This window comes from Eleginops maclovinus, chromosome 12, assembly GCF_036324505.1.
Source record: "Eleginops maclovinus isolate JMC-PN-2008 ecotype Puerto Natales chromosome 12, JC_Emac_rtc_rv5, whole genome shotgun sequence".
NCBI classification, from domain to species: Eukaryota; Metazoa; Chordata; class Actinopteri; order Perciformes; family Eleginopidae; genus Eleginops; species Eleginops maclovinus.
Genome location: NC_086360.1, coordinates 9,558,904 through 9,586,818, shown reverse-complemented (window position 1 = coordinate 9,586,818; position 27,915 = coordinate 9,558,904). Strand labels below are relative to the sequence as shown.

General features: G+C 39.8%; 1 protein-coding gene across 1 annotated transcript; it reads left to right on the top strand.

Annotated features, from left to right (window-relative positions):
- Nucleotides 1-60: 60 nt before the first annotated feature.
- On the top strand, nt 61-20,024 carry scarf2 (scavenger receptor class F, member 2). The gene is made up of 11 exons (XM_063897115.1): nt 61-701; nt 2,819-2,877; nt 2,967-3,068; nt 3,750-4,269; nt 5,197-5,415; nt 5,614-5,742; nt 6,053-6,156; nt 7,837-7,951; nt 8,281-8,378; nt 14,905-15,060; nt 16,087-20,024. Exons 1-11 carry the CDS (start codon nt 592-594, stop codon nt 17,313-17,315), a joined length of 2,841 nt encoding a protein of 946 aa, XP_063753185.1. The 5' UTR covers nt 61-591; the 3' UTR covers nt 17,316-20,024.
- The last annotated feature ends 7,891 nt before the right edge of the window (nt 20,025-27,915 follow it).

Genomic DNA, 27,915 nt, shown 5'->3' with positions numbered 1-27,915 from the left:
AGCCAAAGATAGAGTAACAAATCAGGAATTTCCCTCCTGCCACTCCTGAGAGCGCAAGAGAGGACAAAAGTTACGGATTAGGCGCTTCTCCTCAGAGAGCAAAAAGCGAAAGGCAGCTGATTCGCCTCCATTTCTTTGTCAATCTGCATATCTACATGTTTCCACACTCATTCTGGGCATTGTTGTGGAGGGAAAAAAAGTTGTTTTTATTTCATAATGAGTCTCGACTCACGGGCTTTGCATTATGATCTCTTTTGGAACATTTGGTGGAATAAACGGGGCACTGCCGGAGAACAGCGTTTATCACTGTGATTTGCAGGTTTTTGTTTTAGCACTTTTTTTCGGCTGTTCGGATTGGATTGCTGTCGTTGTTCACTTTGTCTGAGTTTCTCTATGGCGTAGGTGGTTTCAAGAGTTTTCCAAACACCTTTTTGGACAAGGATTTTATGTTTACCCAGCAGATACATCTGGATTATGTACGTAAAACTAATCGGATTGTTTAAAAGCCAGTGAAAAGCCATCATCATTACTTTCCGGAGAAGGGAAATGCGGAGTAAAAACGGGGTCTAGAAGGATGCTGCTGCTTGTACAATGGAAGTGAAGAACTCTTTTGCTGTTGTTGCGGTGGTTTGTCTGTTCTTTTGCTCCAGTTTCAGCCAAGAACTCAACCCCAAAGGCAGGAATGTATGCAAAGCACCTGGGTAAGCATCCACGCAGAACAAGATAGTTTATGTGTTAATTGAAATCAGCGTGTTTGTTAGTTGTCCTTGTTTCCCTTATTCTCCCTTGCTTCAAAAGGCGACTTACTTTGAAACAAGGAGTTGAGGTTGCACTAAAATACAGTTATGTAATCTTATTCCTCAAGTTTTATTTAGTTGTGTAGTTATAACGGTTAATAAGGATTTTGAAAATGTAGAAAACACCAATAACTTGATGAAAGGATTGAAATTGTTATGACATATTCACGTGTAACGGTTTTCTTGAAAGTGGGAAATGAAGTGTTGATATTTGAAATCAACCACCGACTTCCTACACTTAACTTGTATTGTATGCTTTGTTCAAACATTCTTATCAACACACCTATATTTGATGCATTACTTAAGGTTGAACACGTTGTTTTCTAACTATAACGTGTTGCCCGTAAAGCAGGAGGAGTCCATTGAAGAAAGCAGCTCTACAGATGTGTACATCTGGAACAGGGTTGTTTTTCAGTGCTCTGTAGGGGGCGCTCGAGATCTCGTTGACCTTCACAGTATTCGTGGAACCGTTTAATAACACATTGTGTGTGATAATAAACTTTTAGATTTGTTTTTGTTTTTAGAAAAGATGTTCACATCATTATAATAACAAACTTTGGTGGACAGTAGATATGAATTAAAGATAAAATATGTGAAAGGATTCAAATCTTAAAATCCTCAAATCAGAAATCTCTCTTCTTTAAAAAGTGAAGGCTTCGAAAAAGCATCTCTTGTTGACCTCTAGGAATACAACTTAGCCTGTGGATTTCTGATGTAAAAAAAAAAAACTACATCCACAATTGCAGACTTCAGCATCCAAAAGTGTTGGACTGATGTCTATGAATTTTGTGATTGTGGACATAAGTGTAGTCAAGGCGTTATTCTCTTATGTATTCTAAAAGATAAGAGTGAGAAGAAATCATGTGATCGATATGATTTGTTTCTTGTAAAAAAAAAAAAAAAAGTTAATGTTTATGAAACAACATTTCAAAAAGTGCATTTGAAAAGCCAAACACTGCATATGACCATGCAGTCAGATTGAAAAGTAAAGTCATCAAGACCTGACCTTTATCGTTTAACTTGTGTTGTCATCCCATATATTGTTGTGTGCTTTTCTGGGCAACAAATAGTCATTTACAAGAAGCATAATGCCCTTTTAGTGATGTGTGAAGTTGTTTTACCTGATATGCAAGTTTGACATTTTGCCCCCCTCCCTGTATTCAACATGCATTGAAGTCTTCGCTCACCACTTATCCATTCTGTTTATATATTTTCTGAATTGAAAACAATGCTTTCAACACTGATGCCTACAAATAGGTTTTTCAATCAGTTAAAGAGCTGCTATTGAATTTCCTGGCAAAGGCAGTTGACACATGTTTTATGTAATAATGAGAGGTAAACAGAAGTGAATCTATACTTCTAAACACCAAATTAGTTCTAAAATGCAATATTTCTTTCTTCGAAATCTGAAGTGGTACAGCTGCAGAAAGTTAAATGGAGCTCCACATTATGCACATGAAATGAAAGTTAGAAACCATCTTTCTTTCATAACAAGTAAAAGCATACAGAGCTTGGACCTGGGACAGCAAAAAAAAACAGTGCAGCTCCTTGCTCATTGACTGAAAGCAAACTGCCATCCTCAAACACTTCAGGGGAAGCTGACGTGTTGCAGAGGCCCTGCAGAGGTCACAGGCGTGGGAGGAAGACGAGACACATCCGTCCTTTCCTGACAGGCCTTAAACTTGGCTGCGAAATGTTGTCTCTGAGTATTTATATTTCCCACTAAGAAACCTAAAGCAACTAAGAAACCAAACAGACTCAGCTGGTTATCAGCTTTTGAATGAATGAGCAGCAGGATATGGGAATGACCTATATACAGAAAATTATACAACCATGTTGTAAGCACATGTGTCATGAATGCCCTGCATACGTTTGCAGAATTTGGCACCAGCCACATCAATATAACTGTGAGATCAAAGAGGCATGAGTTGGGTGTGGATGCTGTCGTTTTGATATGTGTTTGTTTCATTACAGTTCAGTAATGTTCTTCATCATTCTCAATCCTATAACTTATTTTCCAGATCATCAGGATTTGTGTGCTGCAGTGGATGGGGGCAGCTAGGCGATGAATGCTCGACACGTATGTACCGCACAGACACCATTTATCAGTACACGTTGTACAGTTCATTGTACCACTTGATTTATGTGTTCAATTCTTCTTTACCCAAGCTCTTTGTGAAGGCAACTTCACCTGCAAGGAAAATGAGGTGTGTGTCAGGCCCAATGAATGTCGCTGTCGTCATGGATACTTTGGTGCTAGCTGTGACACTAGTAAGCACTTTTTACATTTTCAGGGTTTCTGCCACTTTGTTCCAGAGCAAAATATCTAAACAACTAGAGTCTTCCAGGGTTGGAATGACATACAGCATATAGGCAAACCCGGAAGTTAGCATTGGTCTGGTTCCCTCGACAAAAGTCAATGTATGCAATGTAGTGTCAATTGGATGTTTTACTCTTGTTGATAATAAGATCTTTAGCCAACAAAATATTATGGTACTGACACATTTTTTAGCAGAATAATATTCGCACATGAACACCATTTTTATGATTTTTGAAGAACACATTGCTGTTACTGACATTTTTTTTTCTCGTAGAACAAAATATTAAATTCTCTTAAGCTTATGTTAACAACAGAACCTACTTCAAGCAAATAACCAAAAACCCATTTACCCATTGAGTCCAGGACAACAAGTTCAAATATGCTAACTTATTTCTGGACTAATTTCACAGCACATAAGACAAACACATGATATGTGACATGCTTAACAAAGACTTTACAATCCTGAACTTTGCACCTGCATGTTAGCATTGCTGTTTGGATCATGTAGCAAAACTAGGCAGAAAGCAGCACTGAGAGAGACACTAGCTTTGCTTTAGGCTGTCACTTTGTTTTGTATATTTAAGTCACATAAGTATTTACCATTTCCTGATTATTCTGCTCTCTTACAACAGAGTGCCCTGCACAGTTCTGGGGTCCTGACTGCAAGGGCAAATGTAATTGTTACCCCAACGGCCAGTGTGATGACCTGACTGGCGAGTGTACCTGCAACCACAATCGTTGGGGACCTAACTGCGAGAATGCTTGCTTATGCCATAAGGGCAACTGTGACCAAGAGACTGGCAAATGCACATGTCATCCGGGCGCCTGGGGTCCCCAGTGCAAAAACAACTGCTACTGCAGCATCAACTCTGTCTGCGATGCAATGACGGGCCGATGTACGTGCAATCCCGGTTGGCACGGGAGGATCTGTGCAACCCAGTGTAGCTGTAACAGCTCACCATGTGACCAGTTCACGGGGCGCTGTCAGTGCCGGGAGAGGCTGTGGGGCCCACGGTGTGAACGGTACTGCCAATGCATCCATGGCAAATGTAACCAGGCCGACGGCTCCTGCACCTGCACACCAGGGTACCGCGGGAAGTTCTGCAGAGAACCGTGTCCTGCCGGATTCTATGGACAAAACTGCAGGAACAGGTGGGGAAAAACACTTGGCAGAGAACAATTTTAGCATATAGAAAAACAAAGGTAACACATTTACAGATGCCTTATGTTCAATTTTAGTGTTTGATATTATGGTTCGGCTTTGTGGTTTTAAGAGGAAATAAGATTTGATATTTGCTGCAGCTGATAACCCTCAAAATGTGTCTGTGTTTTACTTGCAATAATAAAATAAGGTTTGGGAGTTGGTATTCACATTCCCCATAATCATCAGCCAACATTCAAAAGCAATTCAGGTTACGTTTTTTACCATGCATGGACTGTGAAATTCTCATATGAAACAATTGCTTTAAAGCAGGGGTGTCAAACTCAATTTCATTGCGAAGAACATTAGCGTTATGGTTGCCCTCAAAGGGCCGGTTGTACCTTTAAGACTTTATAAATATACATATATAATATATACAATAATGTATTATATTACATAATTGTCTCTGCATTGGATTATTACTGGTTTTAGTTATAACTTTATTAAAATCTCCCTGAAAGCAGAAGTTTTGGGTGCACACTTACATTTCTCAGTTTTATTGTTACATAAATCCAATTAATTTATGAGATTAAGTTTGCCTGATCATATCTCATCAATCAGAGATCAACACATTTTGTGAATAATAAAAGGTTTTCTTTTTTTTGGATCAAGCACTATTTAAGTATAATATAAAGCGGCATTAAACGTATGATAAACCGATGTTATCCTTTGCGACCCTTTGGCGGGTCGGATTTGGCTGCTGCTTTAAAGTAAAAAGAACAGAGTTAAAGTTTAATGTAGTTATCTCCCTCTTTACGTGATCATTTAAGCAACAATTAAAGGGGTTAAGATAAACTGTTCATTTAAATAGGATGAAGGATTTTTCGTGCAAACAAGATAAATTACTTTTCTTTTTTTGTTTTCCTTGCTGATCACAGGTGTGGGCACTGCAAGGGCCAGCAGCCCTGTAAGGTGACGGAGGGACGCTGCATCACCTGTGACCGTGGTTGGAATGGAACACGATGCGACCAGCTCTGCTCAAAGGGCTTCTTTGGTGAAAATTGCCAAGAAGTATGTCCCGTCTGTAAAGACGGCCACCACTGCGATCCCATTCATGGCAAGTGCTCTCACTGTAACCCTGGCTGGATTGGGGACAGGTAAGACAATAGAAATATTTTGTTTCTCTGTTAAACCTACACTTTTACATTGAGCTATGTCATTTTCAAAGTTAAATGCATCGATGCCTTTAACTAGTAGCTACCATAATATCATTTCAATACAGTAATAATGTCTTTGACGCATACTTCTTAGCTTGAAAATTACTGTAATCATTGAATACCTTTTGTGTGTGATAGGTGCGAGGTGGGCTGCCCCAACGGCACATATGGCGAGAACTGCGAGAACAACTGCAGTCACTGTTTTAACGGCATCTGTCATGTTGTCACCGGAGAGTGCTTGTGCGACTCGGGATTTTATGGCACCTAGTAAGTCATAAGACACCTCATACACAAAAAAAACTAAAGTTGCTTTGCAAAGAGAAATTGGTCCATAGATTTTTATTACCTTTGTCACACACTTTAATAATTTGAGAAGAGACAAAGTAACACATGTATTTTGGGGCATGTGGTTACAGATACTGATAAAGAATACTCTTGAAAGGGAAAAATGGGAATTATTTAGCTTGGAACGCAAAACTAATCCCATGCAGGAATTTTCTCACTTTCTGCGTCAGATTTCATGCATCTGTCACTTGCACTGAACATTAAACAGATGTTGTTTTTATCTGTACTCAAGCTGCAATATGACCTGTCAACCTGGCCAGTATGGAGTGAACTGCAACCAAACCTGCTCTTGCAATGACAAGAACTGTGATCCTGTGTCTGGTGCTTGCCATCTCCGTAAGAATGTTTTCTTTTCTCTAAGGACACGCAAATGCTTTTTTGTTGCAACGATAGCAGTTGTCAGAAACTAGTGTTTTTCCAAATAACGTACCTTTTCAGAGACACAAATAAACATACATTTTCTTACTTTTATTACACATACCAAAGGAATTATAACTTTCTGAACTGTTTGTCCAAAGAACCAGATGCCACTAGTGCTGCCTGTGTATTCAGCCTCTAATAGTTGGCTGGACACACTAAGTACCAACAAACACTTCTATTCAGGTCAGCATGTGTAGTGGGAGAGTAAACTTAGCAAGGCCTTGATAGCGTTTCCAGACCCAGACCGGTGTCCTTTTTATTGCTGTGTTTGTTGGCCCTGTTCCTGTCCAGCCAGAGAGAGAGGGAAGAGAGAGCGAGAAAAAGAGGAAGGAAGAAGAAATAAAAATGGGGATGGAGAAAATATAAGTGGAAAAAAATAACTTGGAAGGGGGACAGAGAGTGGAGAAAAAAGTGGAGTGTTTGGAAATATGAGCTCATTGGAGGCTGTCAGGACAAAGATGTTTAGAACACAAAGGTAGGAATAATTTTAGCCAGTAGACATGATTGGCAGTGGCAGGCTGGTCTGATATCACAATTTTAATAGACAAAAAATGACCTAGCAAATTTTCCTTGACCCGGAAGGAAACCATCATGAGGTCTAGCAATTCTTTGAAGGACTTCTAAATGGGGTGATTAGAGAATCTGGTCGCAATAACAGTAGACTATATCATTATGAAATGACAAAGTGTTATTGACCTGTGTAACTTTAAATGTTTTTGAGCAAGGAATAGTGTGAAGCCACTTATCTTGTTTCCATCAGTAAAGGATAGAACCATCTGGAGATAAAATAGGGAGGCATTGAAGCACCTTTTCTTCACATTTAAGGATTTCTTTTTTTGACAATAGCTACATTTGACCGCAGCCATTGTCACTTTTACATGAGTTCCCAACCCATACCATTTCCCAATCTTTATCCAGCTGTGAGCACAGAGCAATGACAACATGCCACGCCCAGACTGCCCAACAATCTATCTCAGCCTTATGTGACAGGGTAAAGACCCGAGGGCCGCAGCTACTTACAGACTTGCTGATGGTTTGCTTGTCTTCTGCTGTCATCTGTCCTTGCAAGCGCCAAAGGCAGTCAATACTTATGCAATACAGCACGTAGTATGTCTGGGGTGTATCCCACTTGAAGAGGGTGGGTTGTTTAATAAATCATCGATGACTTATGGTGAGGGGGGGAGTGGGAGGGAGGGACGGGTGAGGGGTTGCTTGCAGGAAATCAGCAATGAAAGCACAAGTGGTCCTGTGTCTTGAGGGAGATAAGATTTATAGTGAATTAATGGAAGTGAATTTCCACCTGTTGCAGTATTCCTCAGGGATGCTTCATGTCATCAGCTATTGAAAATCAATTGTTAACACAGCTCTGTGCTTTATCTTTATTATCAAAACCAACTATCACATTAATAAAGATCATATAGAGTTAGCTACTCACTCTCATGAAGCCATTTGAATTCACTCGTAAAGTAAATCATAATAATTTGCTAAGGTCTCTTGTGTTAGTGATGACAGAGAGAGAGATTTGTTGAAACTGGCATTAAGAGTTTTGCTGCGCCAATGTGGCACACCCATAATTCCCTGCTCCTCGTCTTGCAGTGCCCAACCAGCGGATGGGTGTGATCGCGGCTGGAACCCTGGTCTCCTTTTTACTGATTGTCCTCCTCTCACTGCTGTGCTGCTGCTGCCTGTGTCGACACAAAGAAGACCACAAGTGAGTGACAGATAGTTGTCTTCACCTCTATGGCCTAAGTGGGGGCTTGAGTTCTTAGTAGGATGCTTGCCCTGGTTATGAAAATAGAGGAAAGCATTTGCTTTCTACTTTATCTCACAGGTACCAGGTTGTTAAATGAATAAATGCATTTCAATTGTATTTCAAGTGCTTTTGTGTATTGACATTACAGTGTTAGTAGCAATGTGAGCAGCCCCAGAGCCCTCAAAAGAGGCATGTGGCCAGATTTAATATGCCTCTTTTGAATGATTCATTTGGATTTCCATATCGTCATCCCTTTTCAAACCTGACCAAGACATCTCTACCAACAGCAAAAAAGCCAAGCGGATCCTGTGTGGACGATTCAGCCGAATCAGCACTAAACTTCCCCGTATTCCACTGAGGCGACAGAAACTGCCCAAAGTTGTCGGTAAGCCCCAAAACTGTTCCTCGTATCCCACAGCAGGGCTGCCAGAAGCTGCTGTGTTTTATGTAATCATCCTCTCTGGTGATTTTACAACACAGGGTGCTGAAGCCACATCACTCATAGCTTCTTTAAAGTGCCAATAGAACATATTTTTGCAGTTGTTGCTTTGAGTATTTATCATGAGGTTAAAGTTGATTGCACAATGACACAATAATGACAAATGACACATTGGAAGGCTCTCCCTTCAGAATAAAAGCCCCAGACATAAACACTGCATCCCTACACAGATTACCAGATGGTGGTAACTGAACAAAATGGCTACAATAGTTTCCCCCTTTATAAAACAGAGTAACCATATTATTGCTGGTTTAAGTCCTTCTTTATCATAGAGCCAATATCAGGGCTTGTAGTTCTTACTGTTCTTATATCAGGATTCTTAATGTTTCTTTCTTGTTTTGGACAGTAATGTTTGCCAGGCTACTAGCGGTAGCGATGTTGCTAACAATATATAAACAAGTAAAGTTATATACCATTTATTATGTAAACAAACAGACAGAGATTTTTTTTTACTATCATCTCCGCTGCACAGTTTTTTAGACAAATGCAGTATGCTTTTATGTGTTGCTGGTAGCTTATAGAAAATGGAAAGTGATCGTGTTTGTCTTTGTGACAGCAGCAATAACAATAATATCACTTTGAAACACTAAGGGGGAAAATCTGTTGCCACTTCAAAATCCAATGCATACTTAGCCAGTAAAGAAAGGTTATTTAGACTTGACGTGAAGGTGTCAGAGGATATAAAGTTGTTTCACAGGCTCTCAGTGCTTTTATACATCTTCAGCTTATCACAGCAGGGACAATGACAGCAATGCAGAGCAATCACATTTACCATTTTCCCTTGGTCCTCTTAGATGATAAATAGGGTTGAAAAGTGTATGGTGGCTGCCAGGCGGGTATGGGGTTTCATTTGAAAGGAATGCACTGGTTTTAGAGCCCCTTATTATTCTTGGCACCCTCAAATGCCATGTGTTCATATTATTACAACCCTAAACTGGGTTTTTTTTTCTCCCCATTTTTCTTTACTTGTTTCCATCATCTTCTTCCCCAAGAAGTTTTTTCTGGGACTGAGGAGAAGGCTGTGTTATTAAAAGAAGGCCAGTGGTTGTCGGGGGGCCCGGGTGGTGGTGAGTGACGCGCTATCAAAGGCCGCACTGTTTGGGTCGATGCTCTGCTGCTCCATGCGGAGGTCTCATGGTCTGTGACAGATCTGTCTGTGACCCCAGCCCTTTTTTTTTAACAGCCAACAGAGACGATATGATGATCTTTAACACCCCACTACACACAGTGCAAAATACCTGTTTCAGTGTTTAAAATTCATACTTAGATATATCAATGTTGCCCATATAAGCTATGTCATATCACTATAAAATGATGTGACATTACATGTAGATGCAGAGTAAAGGAATTGTTGTGTCTTTTTTGAAATTCACAAACAACTCTATGTCATATCCTTTACTTTCAAGCATGGAAATATTCATCTTACTTTTCAGAACTACGTAGAAGCCCATTTGTATTAACTCTGAACATGTTTTTACTTACTAATTTAAGTTGGAGATTAATAATGTTTACCTAACAGCACTGCCAGAATATGAGGATGACATTTGAGGTGGTGCTGAAGCAATTAGTCATTTACTGACTGATTGCACTGACAGAAAGTTAATGAACAACAATTATTGTAATCGATTTCTTGTTAATAGTCATTAATCAAGGAATTTTAAAAAAGCCACACATTTTCCGTCTCTGTTTTTTTCAAATATGCAGTTTTTTTAATTAATCTTTGTACTTTTGACTGTCTGACAAAACAAGCCAAGGGAATGGGAATCTTTATCGGACGTTCTAGGGAATCTTTTTCCAATGTTTTAAGTTTAACCAGTTCAACGAATGACTGGTAAAACACATACACATTCAAAGTGTTACACAGCAGTTCTCCTAACGTTGCTTCAGTTTAAGCATTGCTATGCAGCAGTCTAATTAGATGTGTCTTAAAAGGCTCTCCTGAAGTCAGTGTTCTGTAGAAGAAGTTGATGACCGCGTTTCTTTTCCATGTCTGAGCAGCATGCGCCTCCGCAAATTATCCATCTGATTCTTTAAGCTAGTCCCAATTATGCCTCAGTCAATATGCAATACTGGGACAGACTAGCCTTTGTCAACACAATGTGGGACATTAATACGCTTGTTTGTGGAGAGCCTGACCATGTGAAGCAATGTGCCAGAGGCCTAAAAATGCACCGTCATCTTAGCCAAATGTGTGTGTTTTTTTTATGATCTATTATATAAGACAAGCTTGTGCCAATCAAGTGACAGTTCAGACATCAATACCCAGTCAAATCCATTACTAGAATGCATCTCTATCATCCTTTCTGGTTTGTCCTATTCAAGTGTTTGCTTCCTTGCTTTTTATTAGGCTACCCACAGAAGCTTGGTCTGCCAACATTTTAGAAACTCAAACTCTGACTGGGGCTACACAGTCCTGCACACATGCATTCCAGAGGGGGCCCAATGGGGCTGGAAACAGGAAGTGGTCAAATTTACCCCAGCCCGTGTCAGAACTGTGATTTATCCACACCAGGGTCAGTGGCAACAGATGTGGCAAGACAAAATGAAAAACGAAAAGGGGGAAAGGAAGACAACATTTACTGTTTTTTTTCTCTGTTAGGAAAGGAGAAATGAACTACGTGAACATCTTGGCAAATCTAAGGCTGTTTGTTTGTAGTTTGGCATTCCATTCTAAACATTTACTCCACGCCCAACAGATTCACGTCTGTCCGGCATTCCTCACGTCCTTTGTGTCCAAATGTTTCCCCACGGGTGAGGGTTGAGAGCAGCGCCACCTGCTTTTTTTCATCTCAATTTATCCTGGGAAAGTTTGCTGGAATTGCAGCAACACTCAACCATACATTTGTGCAGTTGTCAGATGCCTAAAGGAAACTTTCCCACTCCCTAAAATCCCTTTGAGTACATTTAACGAAGTGGCAATACATAACATTTTGTTTTCCCTTATCATTATCAAGTAAATGTTGATAGCAGAATGTCATCATCCATGTTTGACTGGTTCCTTATAAGCCTAATTAACCCAGTTTAGTTGTTGGGTAATTTGTTTGCGTTTATGTTGCAAGCTCCCCTCCCAATGAAAAAACTTGACATATTGCATCATTGCTTCGCAGCTTAGCATTTTGTTAAGATGCAACTCAACAAAATAGCCAACAGTCGATTTGCAAATGTAGTGGAAAGATGAGAATAATGTTAACAGTGAAAACTTTAGCGGCCAAAAGAAACCTTAGTTGAAGAAAAAGGCAAAGAAGGGGGAGAGTTCATCCTCCTAAGGTAGATCAGTATGTAACAAAAGATGCCTACCATTACTAATACTGAAAATGTAATATATATATTTGGCTTTCTATCACGGCAATGAAATTGAAGGTCTCTATTTCTTTCAGATTTCTTTGGATGTTTCTTGATTTTGACGGATGTTTCTACTAGTCTTAGCCATGTTGCTAACACAGTCTTCATGTTAATAATACAGCCATTGAACCGAAAATATGTTCTTTATGTCAATGTCTATGTTGCAAAGTTTGTTTGAAAACAAATGTTTTGTGACTGGTGTTGTTCATATATTTGAGGAAATAGTTCTGACATAAGCACCAACTAAAATATAACTTGAAAAGCCAAGAAGGGGAGAAGTTGAATTGTTTTCTTTAAGATGTTACCAAGGGGAAAAGGGTTGTTTATGCATTAGGAATAATTGTGAGTAACTGTCAACATTGATGGCTCTGAGTTGGCCATTTTGGATGTCACTCAGTGTAATATTTAGTCTCTGCAGGCAATCCTGTCACCCTGAAACAGACTATTTCAGGCTGAAACATATTGTTTATTCTTTTTGGCAACTAATTTCCCCCTTTATGCCCATTTTCATGTCACAGCCCAGTTCTCAGGCCTTAAAACTAAGTCTGTGACCCCCCCCCCCACACACACACACACACACACATACCCCACACACCTACTGAGCAACTGTGGTGGCGGAGCTCTGCAGCTGGGACGTGTAAATAATGCCCTGTTGTGCGTTAGCCTCCATGTAGAGAGGGATCAAAGGTGGAGTCTGCAGGACAATACGCCCCACTAGACCAACAGTCTGGACCTCAAGGGCACCAGTTGTTCATCAATGCTCACAAGTAATGTTGTAAAATACCCATGTGCTGCCTTGTTGACTAACTTAACTGAAGTCTTTGCATAGGTAAGCTGCTCTACATTCCACAGTCAGTCTGCCTATATCTGCCTGCTGCTGCACATTTCAGACACTGCACACTAGTGACAGTTAAAGCAGGGCAAATAAACCTGTCTTATTCATTATTTGATCCTCTAATTGAACGAGGGCAAACATTATTTTGTCATCAACACTTTGAAAAGGACTTTGGAGTCATTTTTGTAGCCACAGCAGTCCATCAACTACTGCACATGTAGAAAGAGCAGGGTGGCAATATTCTGGTAAACAGGATATCCCTTAATAATCTCATCAATGGGTTCACATGGATGGAGGTCCACTCTACATTCGTAGCAAAACATATGCAATTTTTTCTCTTTCAAACCCCTTTTACACACATCTGTACTTGTTTATTGTAGACATTTTGCACCTGTGTTGACATTAGTCTCCCTACAAGTAACACAAAGGAGTTAGACTCCATAACTCAAACATGTAGTTCAGAGGTTTAAATGACTTGTTTTAGATACATATTTTAAAAAAAACATTTTGCGGTACAGTATTTTATCGGATCAGTTTATCAATAAACATAAACTTCTTATTTCCTAGTATGTCAGATAGACTTTTCACATATCTTCTATTTGAAACCTACCTTTGAAAAAGAGGTTAGACTCAACAGATACAATCCATGACCATGAATACATTTGGTTGTTGTTTGAGAAAATGTTGAAAGCAGGACAGAAAGTCACATGGTGTGAGGCAGACGGATGGACACAGGAAGCAAGGGGATAAACATCAGGCTGTAATTTGATGAAAAATAAACCAGACATGTTTATCTTACACGTTGTGGTGAGAGAACCTCTAAACAGAACCATTGCTAAAGTTATGCTTTTGAATTGTATTATTATTATTCGATTTCTTGTTTGTTGCCTTTGAAAAGTATGCGTATCAGACACTTGCATTCCACAAAACTGCGTATTCATGAAGAATGTATCAGATTACAGATGAAATACAAAGTAATTGCAGTTTTTAGTTGTTGCCAAGTCTGTAAAAAACTGACCATAAATATTTCCTCTTTTTAGTTGCAGTCAAACAACATTAGCTATGGAGCAAGGATTTTGTACAGTTTGGGGATTTCTTCCATCTTGGGGATTTATTTGATGTCCAAACAATTGGATGCACCCATGTGTCATTGGGCATGTAAACAAGAGCATCTGATGTGGTCGGTCATGTCGAGTTAACGCCCAGGATGCTTTAGGCCAAAACTCACGCCAGATGGGGAGATCAGCCGCAAGTGTTCCTCAGAAACCACAGCTGTCTTGAGACTGAAGGGTCAGCTGAATGTTGCAGTGTCTGACAGGGAGGAAAGAAAAGAGAGTGAGAGAGACAGAGGCAGAATGTGAGAGAGAAACATGACCTGACCTACATATTGTTAAGGGAGAGGATTCTCAGGAAAATGACGAACGAGCTAAAGTATAGAGTAAGGAATGTCAGGACATCAGTGTAGCTACATTTTAACTCTGTATCCATACTTAGTTGTATATCAGATATTTTATCTCTATATTGATAATAATAACAAATGTTTACATTTTAAAGGAATTCCTCACATTTTTAGAAATGTCCAATATGTACTGATTATGTGTTTCTCTGTGTTTCCAGTCTTCTTGTAAGATAGATGAATCTTAGTTAGCTTTGTAATTAATGAGGTGCTTTTTGTTCCAATGTTTTCTTCACACGCAAGGCTTGTATTTCCAAAACTTCAAATCCATCACTTTAACTACATTTTTAAAGCCTTTTTTTTTTCATCTTGAATCAATTTGTTAATTTAGATATGATTAAGAATCTCATGGAGTGTGTAAATAAGAATACATGTTAGCTCACTTACTCCTTTATAATGTATTCAGTTAGTTATACATTTCATTATTTAGTTGTGTAATTCAGCAAGAAGAACAAAAACAAATGACCAGAATGCTGTTTCTTGTTCGTCTTTTAACCTGCTAAGATTCTGGTTGAAACTTGATTCACTTTTGATAACAAGATATATAAATAATAAACACCTCGTACATAAATACTGTCATTTGCTTGAAAAAGCCGATTATGTTGAATCTTTGGTTAACCTAGTTTCAAAACCAATAAGAAAATCAGACTCACTAAAACCAACACTTTTTACATCTCTGTAGCAGTTGTGAGTGAGTGAGAACAGACTGTTGTTCTTGTAACACGGTACAATACCCTCTGGCTGACCTTTTGGCTTCTGCGTTTGTTTTCTGTTCTCAGTAGCCCACCACGACCCAGAGAACACCTTCAACTGCAGCTTCATCGAGCCCCCGTCAGTGGTCGAGCAGCCCTCCCCCTCCTCCTGGTCGTCCCAAGAGTCTTTCTCTTCCTTTGAGAGCGGAGACGAGGGGCCAGTTTACAGTTTGCCCCATGAAGGTGAGTCATTGCTTGAATAAAAAAACAGTTTAGTTATCTCGTTATGACGCACATAAATCCCTAATTTGTCTTTGGCATGTAGGAGCCTTTGCATAAACACACACATTTTTGTTTTTCTGAAGTCAAGATCCCAAATTTGACCGTTTACTGACTCACTGGCTTCTGTAGATCTCATTAGGGAGATAGTTTCTTTATCATATGTGATCTAGGCCCATGTTCTTGCTCAGAGAATGAGGAAAGTATAAACAGGAAATGGAATGGTCAAGTCAGCTCATGGCACAAATCCAAACAGTGACTAACTCCTTGAAGTTTGATGGAAAACACCCGTTTAATCAGTTTCTATTCTGGAAGTCTGACGGATTTTGTCTCGGGGATTTTTGTCTGTGTTTAGTGATTGATAAGTTTTTATTGTTGTCTGAATACTTTGGATTGGTAATCATTCATCTTATGGTTAGTTCAAGGACTTTGACACAATTGATTTTGTGTAAAAAGCCTTGGGCAGAATTATTACAAAATGGTATTGAAATAGAGTTGCTAGGATCAGCCTTACAGTATGTGTTTATAAAGTAGCAATTGAAGTGGATGAGCTAAGTCTTTAAATAAAATGTTTTATTTTCTTGTGGAAAGAGAACAAAAATGTCTCCTTAAGGATGAAAATAATGCTGCTATTTGTGAATGTCACAAATGTAAGCCATTATTTTTGAACACTTGGATTTAAAAGCTTTCATTATTAATTTATGACGAAATAGACTTTTAGCATTTGTATTGGAATGACAATTACAATCTGTAAAGCATGTAATGTCATTGACACAAGAAATATCTACAATTGAAAGTTGGTTGACATTAACTAACATTAGCATTCATAAGCTAGTCATCCCAACTTAACAAAAAAAGGCCATATTAGCAAGTACAAGTATACTGTCAATAAGCTATATACATTTATTTTTTTTAAAGAGTTAAATGTACTATAAATGTGAAAATTGGATAGCTTTGACTAATATTTGTTAATCTTCTAATGATCCACAGAATCTGTGAGTGAAAGCAAAGAGAAGCGCAGCCCTAGCCCAGCAACAGAGAAGCCTGAAGATGATGATGATGCAGGGGAGTACACCTCCCTGAAAGACACCAGTGTCTCAAAACCAGAAGGCAGTGAGCAGCCCCTGCTCAAGTCCTCTGACAGTGAAGGCTCCACCAGTGGCTCTGAGTCCAATACTGCAGCCCTCTATGCCCGAATTGCCCGCCTCTCTAAGCAGTCCAAGGAGGATGATGGCAGCGGCAAGGATGGGGATGGCACTCCTACACCAGAGGCAAAGCGCAATGGAAAGCCACCACCTTCACCTGGCAAGCCCAAACCACGTCCTCCAGATCCCTCCACTAAGCCCAAAGTATCTTGGATACACGGAAATACCACAGGTTCTCCCCTGCCAGAGCAACAGGGGCATGGGGGAATGAAGGCCCTTGCAGTGCCAAAGGAGAAAAAGAGGAGCTCCAGCAATTGCTCGGCCAGAAGCGAGGAGCAGCAGAAAATGAAGGAGAAATGCCGTGAGCAACAGAAGAAACAAGAGGGGAGGGAGGCCGATATCAATGGCTCCCCTAGCAAACACAAGCCTCTGCGAGGCAAGAAGTCTGGGGATGAGAACAGCAGTCCCAGTCATATGGAGCACATCAATGGTGTTGTTCAGAATGCCCTGAAGAAGATAAGTAACTTCCACAGCTCCTCATCTGAGAAGAAGAGCGCTGACATTCCAAAGGAGTCCGCCAAGGAGCCACCCAAGAGCCCTAAAGTCATCCACCCTCATATGAACTCGGAGGCTGCCACACTCCTGGCTGCTCAGCTTAAGGAGAAAACCCAAAGCATCAACAGGAATGAGGGGACAGGTTTGACAAAAACCAACGGTCTCTCCACACCCAAGGGAAACAGGGAGAAGCCAACACCTCCACAGAAAGCGAAGAGGACCCCATCCAGCGGATTAAGCCAGCAGGGCTCCACCAAGCCCTTACTGCCCACCTCAAGCAGCCTCCAGAAAATGGTGGCTCCAGTCGCCACCGACCTCGGGACCCCTGAAACAAAGAGCCCGGAGAAGCAGGACTTGAACGGCTCAAGGGCAGGGGAACCGATGTTTGATCCCACGCCAAAGAAAACTCCAATGAAAAAGCCACCAAGGAAGAAAGGCAAGGAGGGTACTTTGGATTCATCGGAAAGCAAAACACCCCATCCAAAGACAGCCATCATGCCACCACAGGTAGTGAAATAAGGGTTTTTAAAGACAAATGACCATCGTGTTTGATGGATTTCAAAGACACTAAAATGGATTTGTTGTAAGGTCAACCACATCGTTTTTCAATCAAGAGACATTTTCTATGTAAGTTTGTTGCGACTCCAGGACCAGGAGTGAGAAATGCTTTTAAATCGAGGGTGCAATTGAGTCAAATTGGTGAGTTGTATTATTATGGCCTCTATACACCATTGTGTTACATCTTAAGAATCCATTTTCATATAACGACTATGCAACAATCTCACACCACAACCTCTTTCTAGACCGGACACAACTGTGAGAACAGTGGTGCACATACATCATCCATAGTTCAATCATCTCTATTCCTTTGCAGTATTTCCACCACTATATGTATATATGGATTGCTTTTGAGGTTGCATAAGTGTGATTCTCTATGCAGCTGTCGGCAAAAAAGCTATTTTTTATGTAGGCTCTCCGAAGGTACTAATGGTACTAAAAATAACCAGAAAATTGGATCCTTTGAGGATTGCAAGCTATTTTGCTTTCTTTGTTTTGTTTGTGGACCAAAATGCATTCATATAGTTCAATACCTTTAGACACCCTCCTCATTTTTCTTGTCTACGCTTTTCTTTGCTGAAAAAGTTCTTCTTCATTATTGTCGATTAAGAGCGACACTTGAAGTGTGAATTGTTGGAGGATTTCTTCAGCAATAACCTTTTTATGTTCCTTGGCTATTTTTGCTAGTATATAAAAGTTTGATATACCACAATATAAAGGAACATTTTTCTTTGAACAACTTAATTTGACAACCCGAGTATGCCAGATTTAGGACCTAAAAGTCTTGTGTTCTTGTAACTCACACTTCATTCCTAATTGAGTTCTAGTGTTGATCTCAAGGTTCTTCCTTTAAGACCTTTTTTTCAATTTTAGATTTTCACACTTAGCTCTCCTCTGTTCAACTCTGTCAGACAATGTTTGTTGAAACCCAAACAAACACGTTGATATATCTTCAAAAAGGGCTGCTTTAAACCTCTTTCATACTTCGGCTAACACCAAATCACTAGAATGTGCTCTTACTGTACGATTTATTCAGTCAGCTAAACCACTAAACCAAAAATAAAATCCCAAGCTATCTGATCTCCTCACTTTATCTCAAGCTTGTACATCATTTTAAACTCACTCCTTTCTCTGTAATACAGCAACATCCACAGTTTCTCTATGCTGTATTTTAGAAAAACATACTGCAGGACACCCCTGTAAATCAGATGCAGTAAATATTTTGTTAAAGCAATAACTTTTAGTAGTATTCTCTACACAAGAGGTCTCCGACTACAAGTCCATGTGTCTTTTAGTTTAGTCGAGAAACTAGGTCAATATCCTAAGCTGATCCACTCCCTTTCACATGAATTTGTTTATGCCATCAGGGAATTAAGAGGAAAAATAAATCTTGCCAAGGATGTTTTGCCCCTTTAGGATCTTATTATCTTAAGCTAGTAAACTTATGCCAAATTAACAGTGTTCTTTGATTTCATTTGTTTTAAGAGTAGGTCTGTAAGTGGTACCATGCCTTGAGCTTTAAAATGTGCCTCAACTGTAGATCAGTTTAAGCAAAGAAGCCATGTTTGCCTAAATGTTGTTGCCAACTTTTATTTCAAGTGGAGATTCAAAAATAAGAAAACCAAAAAAGTTGGCGGGGTGGAATACTTGAACTGGAATAATTCAGTTTTTGTCACTTAATGGTGAATAGCTATTTTGAAAGTAGTATTTAATCATGATTTCTTAACAATGGATGATTGTTATAATTATGGTGATATATGGCATGTATGTTAATATGCCATTGGTATGTTTGCAGCTGAAGAATGTTTTAAATTCACAGCTGATTGAAATTTGTTCTTGGTTTTATGTGTTTATATCAAGGTACAACGCATTTCTTTGGTTATATTTTCAACATTTTCTACTTGTATACATTGTGTACTTTTATTATCTTTGTAAGCTGTGCTTATATGACCTTTGTAGTTCTTCTGTTTTCCTTGGTGTCAATGAACTGGCTTTCATGTTGTATTTGCTTTTCCTTTTTCCTTTGTTATGTTGCTTATTCTAAGCTCTGAAGCAAACCTACAGTATGAGTACTTTCCACCTTGTAAAGTTTACATTGGCTTTGTAATTGTTCTCTGTTGATGTTATTGTTTGTATAACACTTAACTGCATGACGCAGAGTGTAATTATACGGCATTAATAGCTGCACCGGAAATCTGTAACCTTTTTGTTCCCTTCAGTTGTTATGATTGCCCCCATAAATAAGAATAACTCATACGGAAAGGATTGTACAATACTACTATGATACCACTGTTGAAATAATTGCATATACTTAAAAACATAACTTTGTGTTATTATGAAGGGGACATTTTTATCTGACTGGCCCATGCCTGTTTTTATAGGCGTACAGTGCATTTTTGTAAAGAAGGGCCTGAAAAGCTGCAGAAACGTTACCAACTGTAAGGTATATTTTGTCTTTTGTGGTTTGTGTTTAGCAACATTGTTTTCCATTTGTGTAAGGGTATTAAATTGGTGTTTTATCATTTACTTCTTTGGAATAAAAAAAGCAATACATGTAGCTTTAGAAAAAACAGAACTTAAAAATCCATCCTCATTTTAATCGCTTGGCAATGTCATTCATCATACACTAATTGACCAATACATTCTTATGGGGGCATGCCCTCTCCTTGGCATCTTCTCCAAATGTCTTGTTCCTGTGTACACTAACTAACAATAATATGGGTAATACGCCAGATGAATCTCTTATTGTATTCTTTAAACAGATTCATTCTTAATCTGATTGATATTTGACCCTTTCCTGTGACTGGGCTACCGGGACGTGGCAGGAGTCTGACAGTCATTCAGTCACAGCGGCTCTTCAAAGAGCCTGAGGGAACCAGGGAACTGTTCATTTGGCTTCTTCAGGATGCCAGGACAAGAGCTCCTTTCATGAGAGGGAGAAACAGTGGAAAGTCTGTGCTAAGGAGTTAATCACGCGCTGTATATGTGTCTTCTTTTGGCGGGGAGAAGAGGGATATAGCAGCACTGCGCCATAAGGCAAAGCAGGAGCATGAATGGATGGATATAAGCATGGATGGATAGGCCATGTGATGGGTAATTGAAACCAGAAGGCGCAACGACTTTGTTTTAGGGTCTACTCTTTTGACATGGACATTATGATCCACTTTTTCCCCTTAGAGACTTGCCTATTTCTATTATGCCCTGTATTGATGTTGACAACCAATGGCTGTCAATGTGACCTCAACAGACCCTTCTAAAATATTTTTAATTAACAAAAGTATGCTCAACATTGACGGCATTTATCTTTTTTTATCCAGCAATTTAATTTGACACTTAGTATGTAGCCTTTTGCGCTTTGGCTCATTGCTAGCACTTCAGCTCAATGTGTGCAATGTCAGTTGTTTAGCCTTTTTAATCTTGTTTAAAATGTTTGATCAAATACGGAATAGATTGTCTTAAAATGTTGTGTAGTTATTCAGGGGTTCTAGGTGATGAATCTTTATGCCTTTTCTTCTTGGACCACCTTGGTGTTAGATGTGCCATTTTAAGTGAAATGTATCATACTATTGAATGGATTGCCACAGAATTGGGTTGAGACATTTAATGACCCTGCATACTTAATTATAGTATGTTGTTCTATCCCCTAATATTTTAATATCATAACTATTGACATTCTATTCAGCTTGACTTGTATTTTGAATCGAGAGCTAATTAGATTTTGCTAACACACTTAACTACGATAGAGAACATACACCCACATAAACATTGCCTTTGCAGCATGTTATTATGCTGATGCTATCAGTTAGCTCAAACAACCAATGTGTAGAGCCTGAGCGGTTTAAGTCTTTACATGTTTCTCCCAGCTATAGACCTGGTCTTCATTCTCAAATCACTTTCCATGTTACGCTCTTATACGGACTATCAGCCTAACTCCAACCCCCCGAACATCTCATTTTGTGACAATGGCTTTAGGTTTGATTCATTGCCAATATGGAGAGGAATGTTGACACAACTGCCTCCATCTGCCCATCCTCAACTCACAGATGGAGAAGACTCTCAGCTGAGCATACCAACACACGGTCTGGCTCTTCATCCTTGACATGCTGTGGGAAAGTCACAGCTTGGAAATCAGCATTGCGTGTCACCACTGCACAACATTTCAGGATAAACTGTGTTGATAGAGCATGTGTACGACATACGTGTGTAATGGATTTCTGTGCCTGCTGCTTTTAAATGGATATAAAAGGGGGAGGCCTGTGTATGATTATGGAGCTTGGCCTCTTCATATCCCCTGTGTAGTTAGCTAACAGTAATATTTTGCTCATTTTATTGACTTGGTATTGAAGGTTGACGTGTGAAACATAAATTTGCTATTGCGCTGCAATACAAAGGAGCAACTGTACAGGATAACTTAAAGCTTGGTCCAAAAGTTAGGGTTAGGAGTGTGGGAAGTGGGGGTTTGATGACATGGTTGCTGCCAGTCTAAACACGACTTGGAGCTGGGGCGCCCTCAGTTTCCCAGGTCCATCAAAACAGCGACGCTTTAAAACTCAGGCCCAATGAGTCAGCCAAAAGCCCTGGACTCAGAAAACCTATTCCAGTCCCTGTGTTTCCATGGCAACGGGAACAGATTGGAACCACATCTGGTAGCCATTTCAGTCCCTGCAAGGAGAGGAAGAAAGAAATTTATGAGTGAGGGGGAAAAAGACAAATATTTTCTGCAATGCAAAGCAGAAAGAAAGTGGAGTCGGGTTACACTTGAAAGGGGTACAAATATTAATTTGTGGACCCAGTCAAGAGAAGCTTTTTTGGTGCCCATGTAAGTTCAGGATAATGGATTAGTCTTTACTACATTTCAGTTAAAACATTTGAATAGGTGTTCAGTGGATAGAAGCTTCTATTAGCATGCATGGCTAGATATTCTAGAGAAAGGCAAGATTCTATGTAGTTTTAGAAATACATTGAACTGTATTTTACCGTTCAAATACCTCATTTGTTCCCAAAACCTTATGCTAAAATGCTTGTATGTTTTGTCAAAAAAAATGATTTCTTGAAAAACTTCAATGCAACAGAGAGCCTGAGGTTTTGATGTTTAAAATTCAGAAGTAGCTTTTGTTGTAGCGTTCAAACCACCGACTGGTTCACTGATGACAGATGTGTTTCTGTTGAAGCACAATATCTTAAAATGCAGTCGTATATCCCTAGCTCATTCATTTCATCAGACACGGCCAGAGGAGATTTAGAAAATGCTGTTTTTGTCTCTTATCCCTGTCGACGCACTGTCTGCGAGAAACACTGTCTAATTGCAGTCCCCTTCACACGTTAAACGTTGTTTCTCAGCTCTGTGGAAATGCAGTAACTATTAAATGACATTTACTGGAAATGAAGCTGGTGCTTTTCTTAAGCCAAAACCACGGAGAACTGAGGTCAACCAGAATGGGGAGGAGAGACAGCATAAGCATCAAATGTGTGTTTATAGATTTCCAGTGACATCCACTCACTTTGCGATTTAAAACGGCCCTTATAATGGACCCCAAGCTCCCTTAGAGTGGCATGGAGGGGAAATAAAAAGGCAGCTCTTAATCACAAATTAAGAGAAACCGCATAACAAGACGACCTCCCAAATAGATGCTCGGATAAAGTTGATGAAAGACAGAGACTTAGAGCTTAAAGTCAACATATGAGGCTGAAATCTGCTATTTACTTTAATTCCACCCACTTTTCTGTATGTGTGACATAGCTGTCAAACTACTTTGAGCTGGACCCATGTATCATTATTCTAGCAGTGTTAGGACATAGAGCTTTAAATAAACACAGTTTTCATCTTCAAAAGTTCTGTAAATGTGGAAAATACAAATGAATATGCATAGCCAGGAATGTAATCAAGCCACATTTGCTCTCTCTCTATCCAGATGGAGATTTTTCTTCCTCTTTTCCCCACTTTTCTTTTACGTGGAGGGGTGTGTAAAAAGTTGTCTGTGCCTTCAAATTGCGCTGGATTTTTTCCCCCTTTGTCAGCACAATTCTATGGAATGAACGTATCAGTGGAGAAGATTTCGATCGTTAATAGAAAGCAGATCAGTCAGATGCTCCTTCTTTCTTTTTCTTTCTTTCTTTCTTTCTTTCTTTCTTTCTTTCTTTCTTTCTTTCTTTCTTTCTTTCTTTCTTGTTCCTTCCCTGTTTTTCCCTGTAGGCTGTTTTACTCCTCTCTCATTCACTCCTTCCTCCCTCCTCCGTCCTTTATTCCCTCACACACCCATCCATCCACTATCTGTGCAGTAAAGTGGGACTTCAGACTTCATAATGTGGCTTGAGGTTTCAGCTTTCACATAATTCCACAGGCTGATCCAAAGTTTTTTTTTTCTTTTTCCTCTGCTTTTCACTCACTCCAACCTGGAGCAAGGGAGCGAGAGTGAGAGGGAGAAAGCTGCCGCCTTATTCCAGCTATTGGTACGGAAAATGATCACAAGACCGAATGTGTCTGCCCAAACCCAAGGAAAATAATCTGATGTCTTGTGTTTTTATGCACTGCACCCCAACTGTCCCGACCATCAGTCCTGTCTGCGACCGATCAACTGTAGCTTACAACAGCTTTGTTGTTTGAGACACTAACTTTCACTCGAATATTTTTGCCAAAACCACTCATAAAAACACATGCCGTTGCGTTATTCGCCTTTAGCCTGCAGCAACTTTTCAATGTTCTTAAAACCACATAGGATTTGCTTTATCCCTTCTCAGTGACTATGAGGACTGCTCATTCACAAACTTTTTACACACACTCTACTTTGATAACAGCCTGAAAAAAGGAGTTGCATTTACATGTATTTGGGTTTCCGGATGTATTTTACAGTATGTGGTTGCAGTGCACTGGCATGTGAAGTGTGAGCTGTATATTTACCGTCACCGTGGCTGTGTGCTGGTGTGTACCCGACCCTCACAGCCCCGTTCTACTTCACAGCACAACACTGGAGCCATTATGGGGAGCCATGTGTTTCTGATTACCCACACACAGATTAGAGGGAGGGGAGCAGCGGTTGCTGTCTGCTTGCCCTCCGGCTACTATAATGTGGCCAGCAAATGGACATCCATCAGTGCAAATCCCTCCACCACCCTCACCCCCTTCCTACTACTACTCCAAACCTTTTCTGTACACTTCCACATTCAGTTCCCACAATTCAAATTCAGTTTTTGCAATTCATTTGCAGAATTTTTTCTCGACACTTTTATTTACCCCAATAAATAAACCATTGGATCGAGGTTCTGTGAAACTTCACGCCATTGTTTTTCTTCTCTGCCTTATACTGTTCCCAAATTTAAAAATCCAAAAACATGTTGGTCCAATGTCGTTTCAAAAGCACCGAGCTGTCAATGCTGTATTCTTGAAAGTGAGCCTTTGTCGCCAAATAACGGTGTGGCTCTGCTGTGTGACCTACAAGAGACAGGTATTGTGTTTGTTGTAGCTTTAGCAATGTGATACCGATTTGACCTCAGCCGGGAAATTCTCTTTTGATTAGCCCCCCTCTCAGAGGTCAGAGATCACTGTCAGAACACCGTCACAGAGAGTGTGAGGAATCAATTATTTGCAGGATCTTTTGGCAGTGTTAGCAAAGACTATGAAACCATATAGGGGACACCAGCATTCAACAGGCCACACAAGTAAACAAAAGCAGCCTTCACATCATTCCTCTTTGCTATCATAATTTTAAAATATTACAAACCAAAATGCAATACCTGATATCCTTAATTTAACAGAATGTGTCAATCAGGCACTGTTACCAGTCATTTGAGGTCTGTTTGCATTTTCTGTCATTAACATTTTAGTGTATGCAGGTTTTGCCTAGTGTATGCCTTTGTAACAAGTAGAACAATAATGTAAAACAATTTCCTACAGACCTGTGTATGCAAAACACATCAAAATGCTTTCTTCATTAAAAGAACAAGGACAAACTGAGCGACTATAGTGTTTTAATCAACAGAAAGCACTTTATCGCTCAGACAAAGATATCACAATCCTCATTTTTGGGAGAATTGTTGGTATGGTGAGTTTTGGCCAACTGTTGTACTGTAGGCTACATTGTACATTGTACATTAGTGTCTTTCTTGTTTAGGGTTGGATCAGAAGATCGATTCCACCCCTAAAACTGTTACGTTTCAAACTGGATTGAGCAGTAAGCTTAACGTCACATTTCTAACATGGAGAAACAACTCTCTCTAAGGGTAAATACAGAATTGCCCTTTTTACGTGCAGGACTCTTCTTTCATAGATTTTATTTTTACTTTTAAGTTCAAACTTTAAGTGGCCCTATTATGCGTTTTGGGGTTTTCCCTTTCCTGTAGTGTGTTGCATAGTTGAAACCTATGCAATTTCATCTCTACTGCTTAGGAAAGCCAGTGCATTTTGAGTGCTACGTTTGCTGATATGGGCGTCCAATAATGAAGACAATGGGTTAACATCATGTTAATTAAAAGATAGGGAATCTCATATCGATGCTAAAGGGGGCCTTGTGCGCCGGTATCAAGATTCTAACCACTGACCACTGCTTAAGTGTTGGTATTTGAAACCCTGGGAGTGAGACCAGGCTGAACTGTATCTGTACGTATATCACAATGTAAAAAGAAGGTAATTTCTTAACGTGCTTATACAGCCTCCCTGTGAGTGGAAAATTAGAGACACTTATTTATCATACTCACAAAGTGACGTTTCTGTTTCCACCATGAACTTTTAAGCTTATGTAAGTGTTACAATATAGACATTTCACCCAAATACCCCTTTTTTATGATCTGGACAACTGCCAATATTTTTGTAATTAGAATTTGTTATCACTTCGTTAAGATATTCACATCTAGAAAGCAATATCCTGAAAATCAAGTGATAAAAAAAACAAATATTTCCATGTACTGTATACGTTCTTCATAGGAAAGTAAAACAAGGAACACACAGGAAGTTTGGAGTTTTCTTAACCAGATGTCATGTTGTTTTATGTATTGTGCTGGATAAACTTAGTTTCACAGTAGAGAGAACAAAGTTTTGTGCCTCGAGCCTGAACCTCCACGAGGTTATGTCCACTTACTGTACAATACACAGCGCAGCACACTCGCAGTGTATTGAATGAAGCCCTCTACATGGCCCTAACTTCTTTCAACACTGCCTCTCTTCTTTAGAAGCAGACTGGAGCGCAGCAGGCAGACAGGCAGCAGGCTTTCCCCCAAGATGCCCCGAGGGCTCCAGACAGATAAGCACGCACGCGCACACACACGCACACTCACACACAGAGACTGTTTATGCTCAAAGTAAGATTTTTTATTCATCTCCCTCGGTCATCCTTAGGAATACATGTCCCATCTAAAGCAAAGAAAAACAAGACTTCAGAGCTAAATATTTCTCACCAAAGACCCTAAGAGAGCAAAAACACAAATTGCCCTGCTGGCTGGAAGGCAGCATCCGGTGCTTTGGAGAAACAGGAAGTGTGTGCGTCTTTATAACAAGCTCTCCGAGGGAGGCAGGATTACAGTGAGGTGTTTAAACGTTTGATCTTTTGCCAGCTGCAAGTGTGGCAATTTGCGAAACTCCTACTGGAAAAAGTTACTGAGTTACAGATTTTGTAAACGTCTTCATCGTCCATAAGTCTTGTTCTGTAAATCTCCGGTTATAAATGGCTGCGTTTTCCCCTTTGTCAGCACATTAATAATAACAACATCCCTTGTTTGGCATGCGCCGCATGATGTAAGCTGAAACATGCTGAATGTGAACACATAGGTATGCATCCGCACTTATATACTGAGGAGTCACCCACCCCCACTGCTCGTGTTCCCTACCCTCTCTCGTCAACTTTCTTTCTCTACTTCGACTGTTTTAGTTCCTTCATACATTGTGGGAAACAGGAATTGAACGTTCAAACTCAAAGATTCAAACTCCAGAAAGAGAAGTGTAGAGGCCCACAGATTTACGATGGCTGCCGAGGGGAGGAGACCCTGTTAAAATAGGGACTGTTTTACTGCCATTTGACACATAATCTCAAACAGTACATGCAGAGGAGGGCAGGCTGTAAGCTTCAGAGCTCTGTGTCTGGAAAAGATAGAAACAGAGAGATGGTTTTGCATCAGCATTCCGGGCAAGAATGGTTTATTTTAGTTGGAAACATAATTGTCTGTGGCCAGGATTTGGAAGTACTTTTTACCCGCCAAACTGCAATAAAGTGTACGTGAGGGTGCTGCTGCCATCTTGTGGTGACTTCACGATCTGCATTACGCAATAGAAAACTTGCCTTAATGATAAACATTTCAGGCAGGAGTATATCATTCAATAGTTCAAAGTTAAAAGAATAGTTGAGATATGCTTTTTTGAGTCATTTTTGCACAGCATTTCATGCCTGGCTCTAAAAAAATGGCTTTTTTTCCATTACTGTGTATATGAATAAACAACCAGATACAACATGTTAGTTGGATTTACGTGTTATATGCACATTAATTGTAACTGAGCCTGCCAAGTTTCTTTCCCCTGTTCCCCATTTGTATGTAAGCTATGGCCTTAAGAGTAGTATCAATCTTCTTGCTAACATTT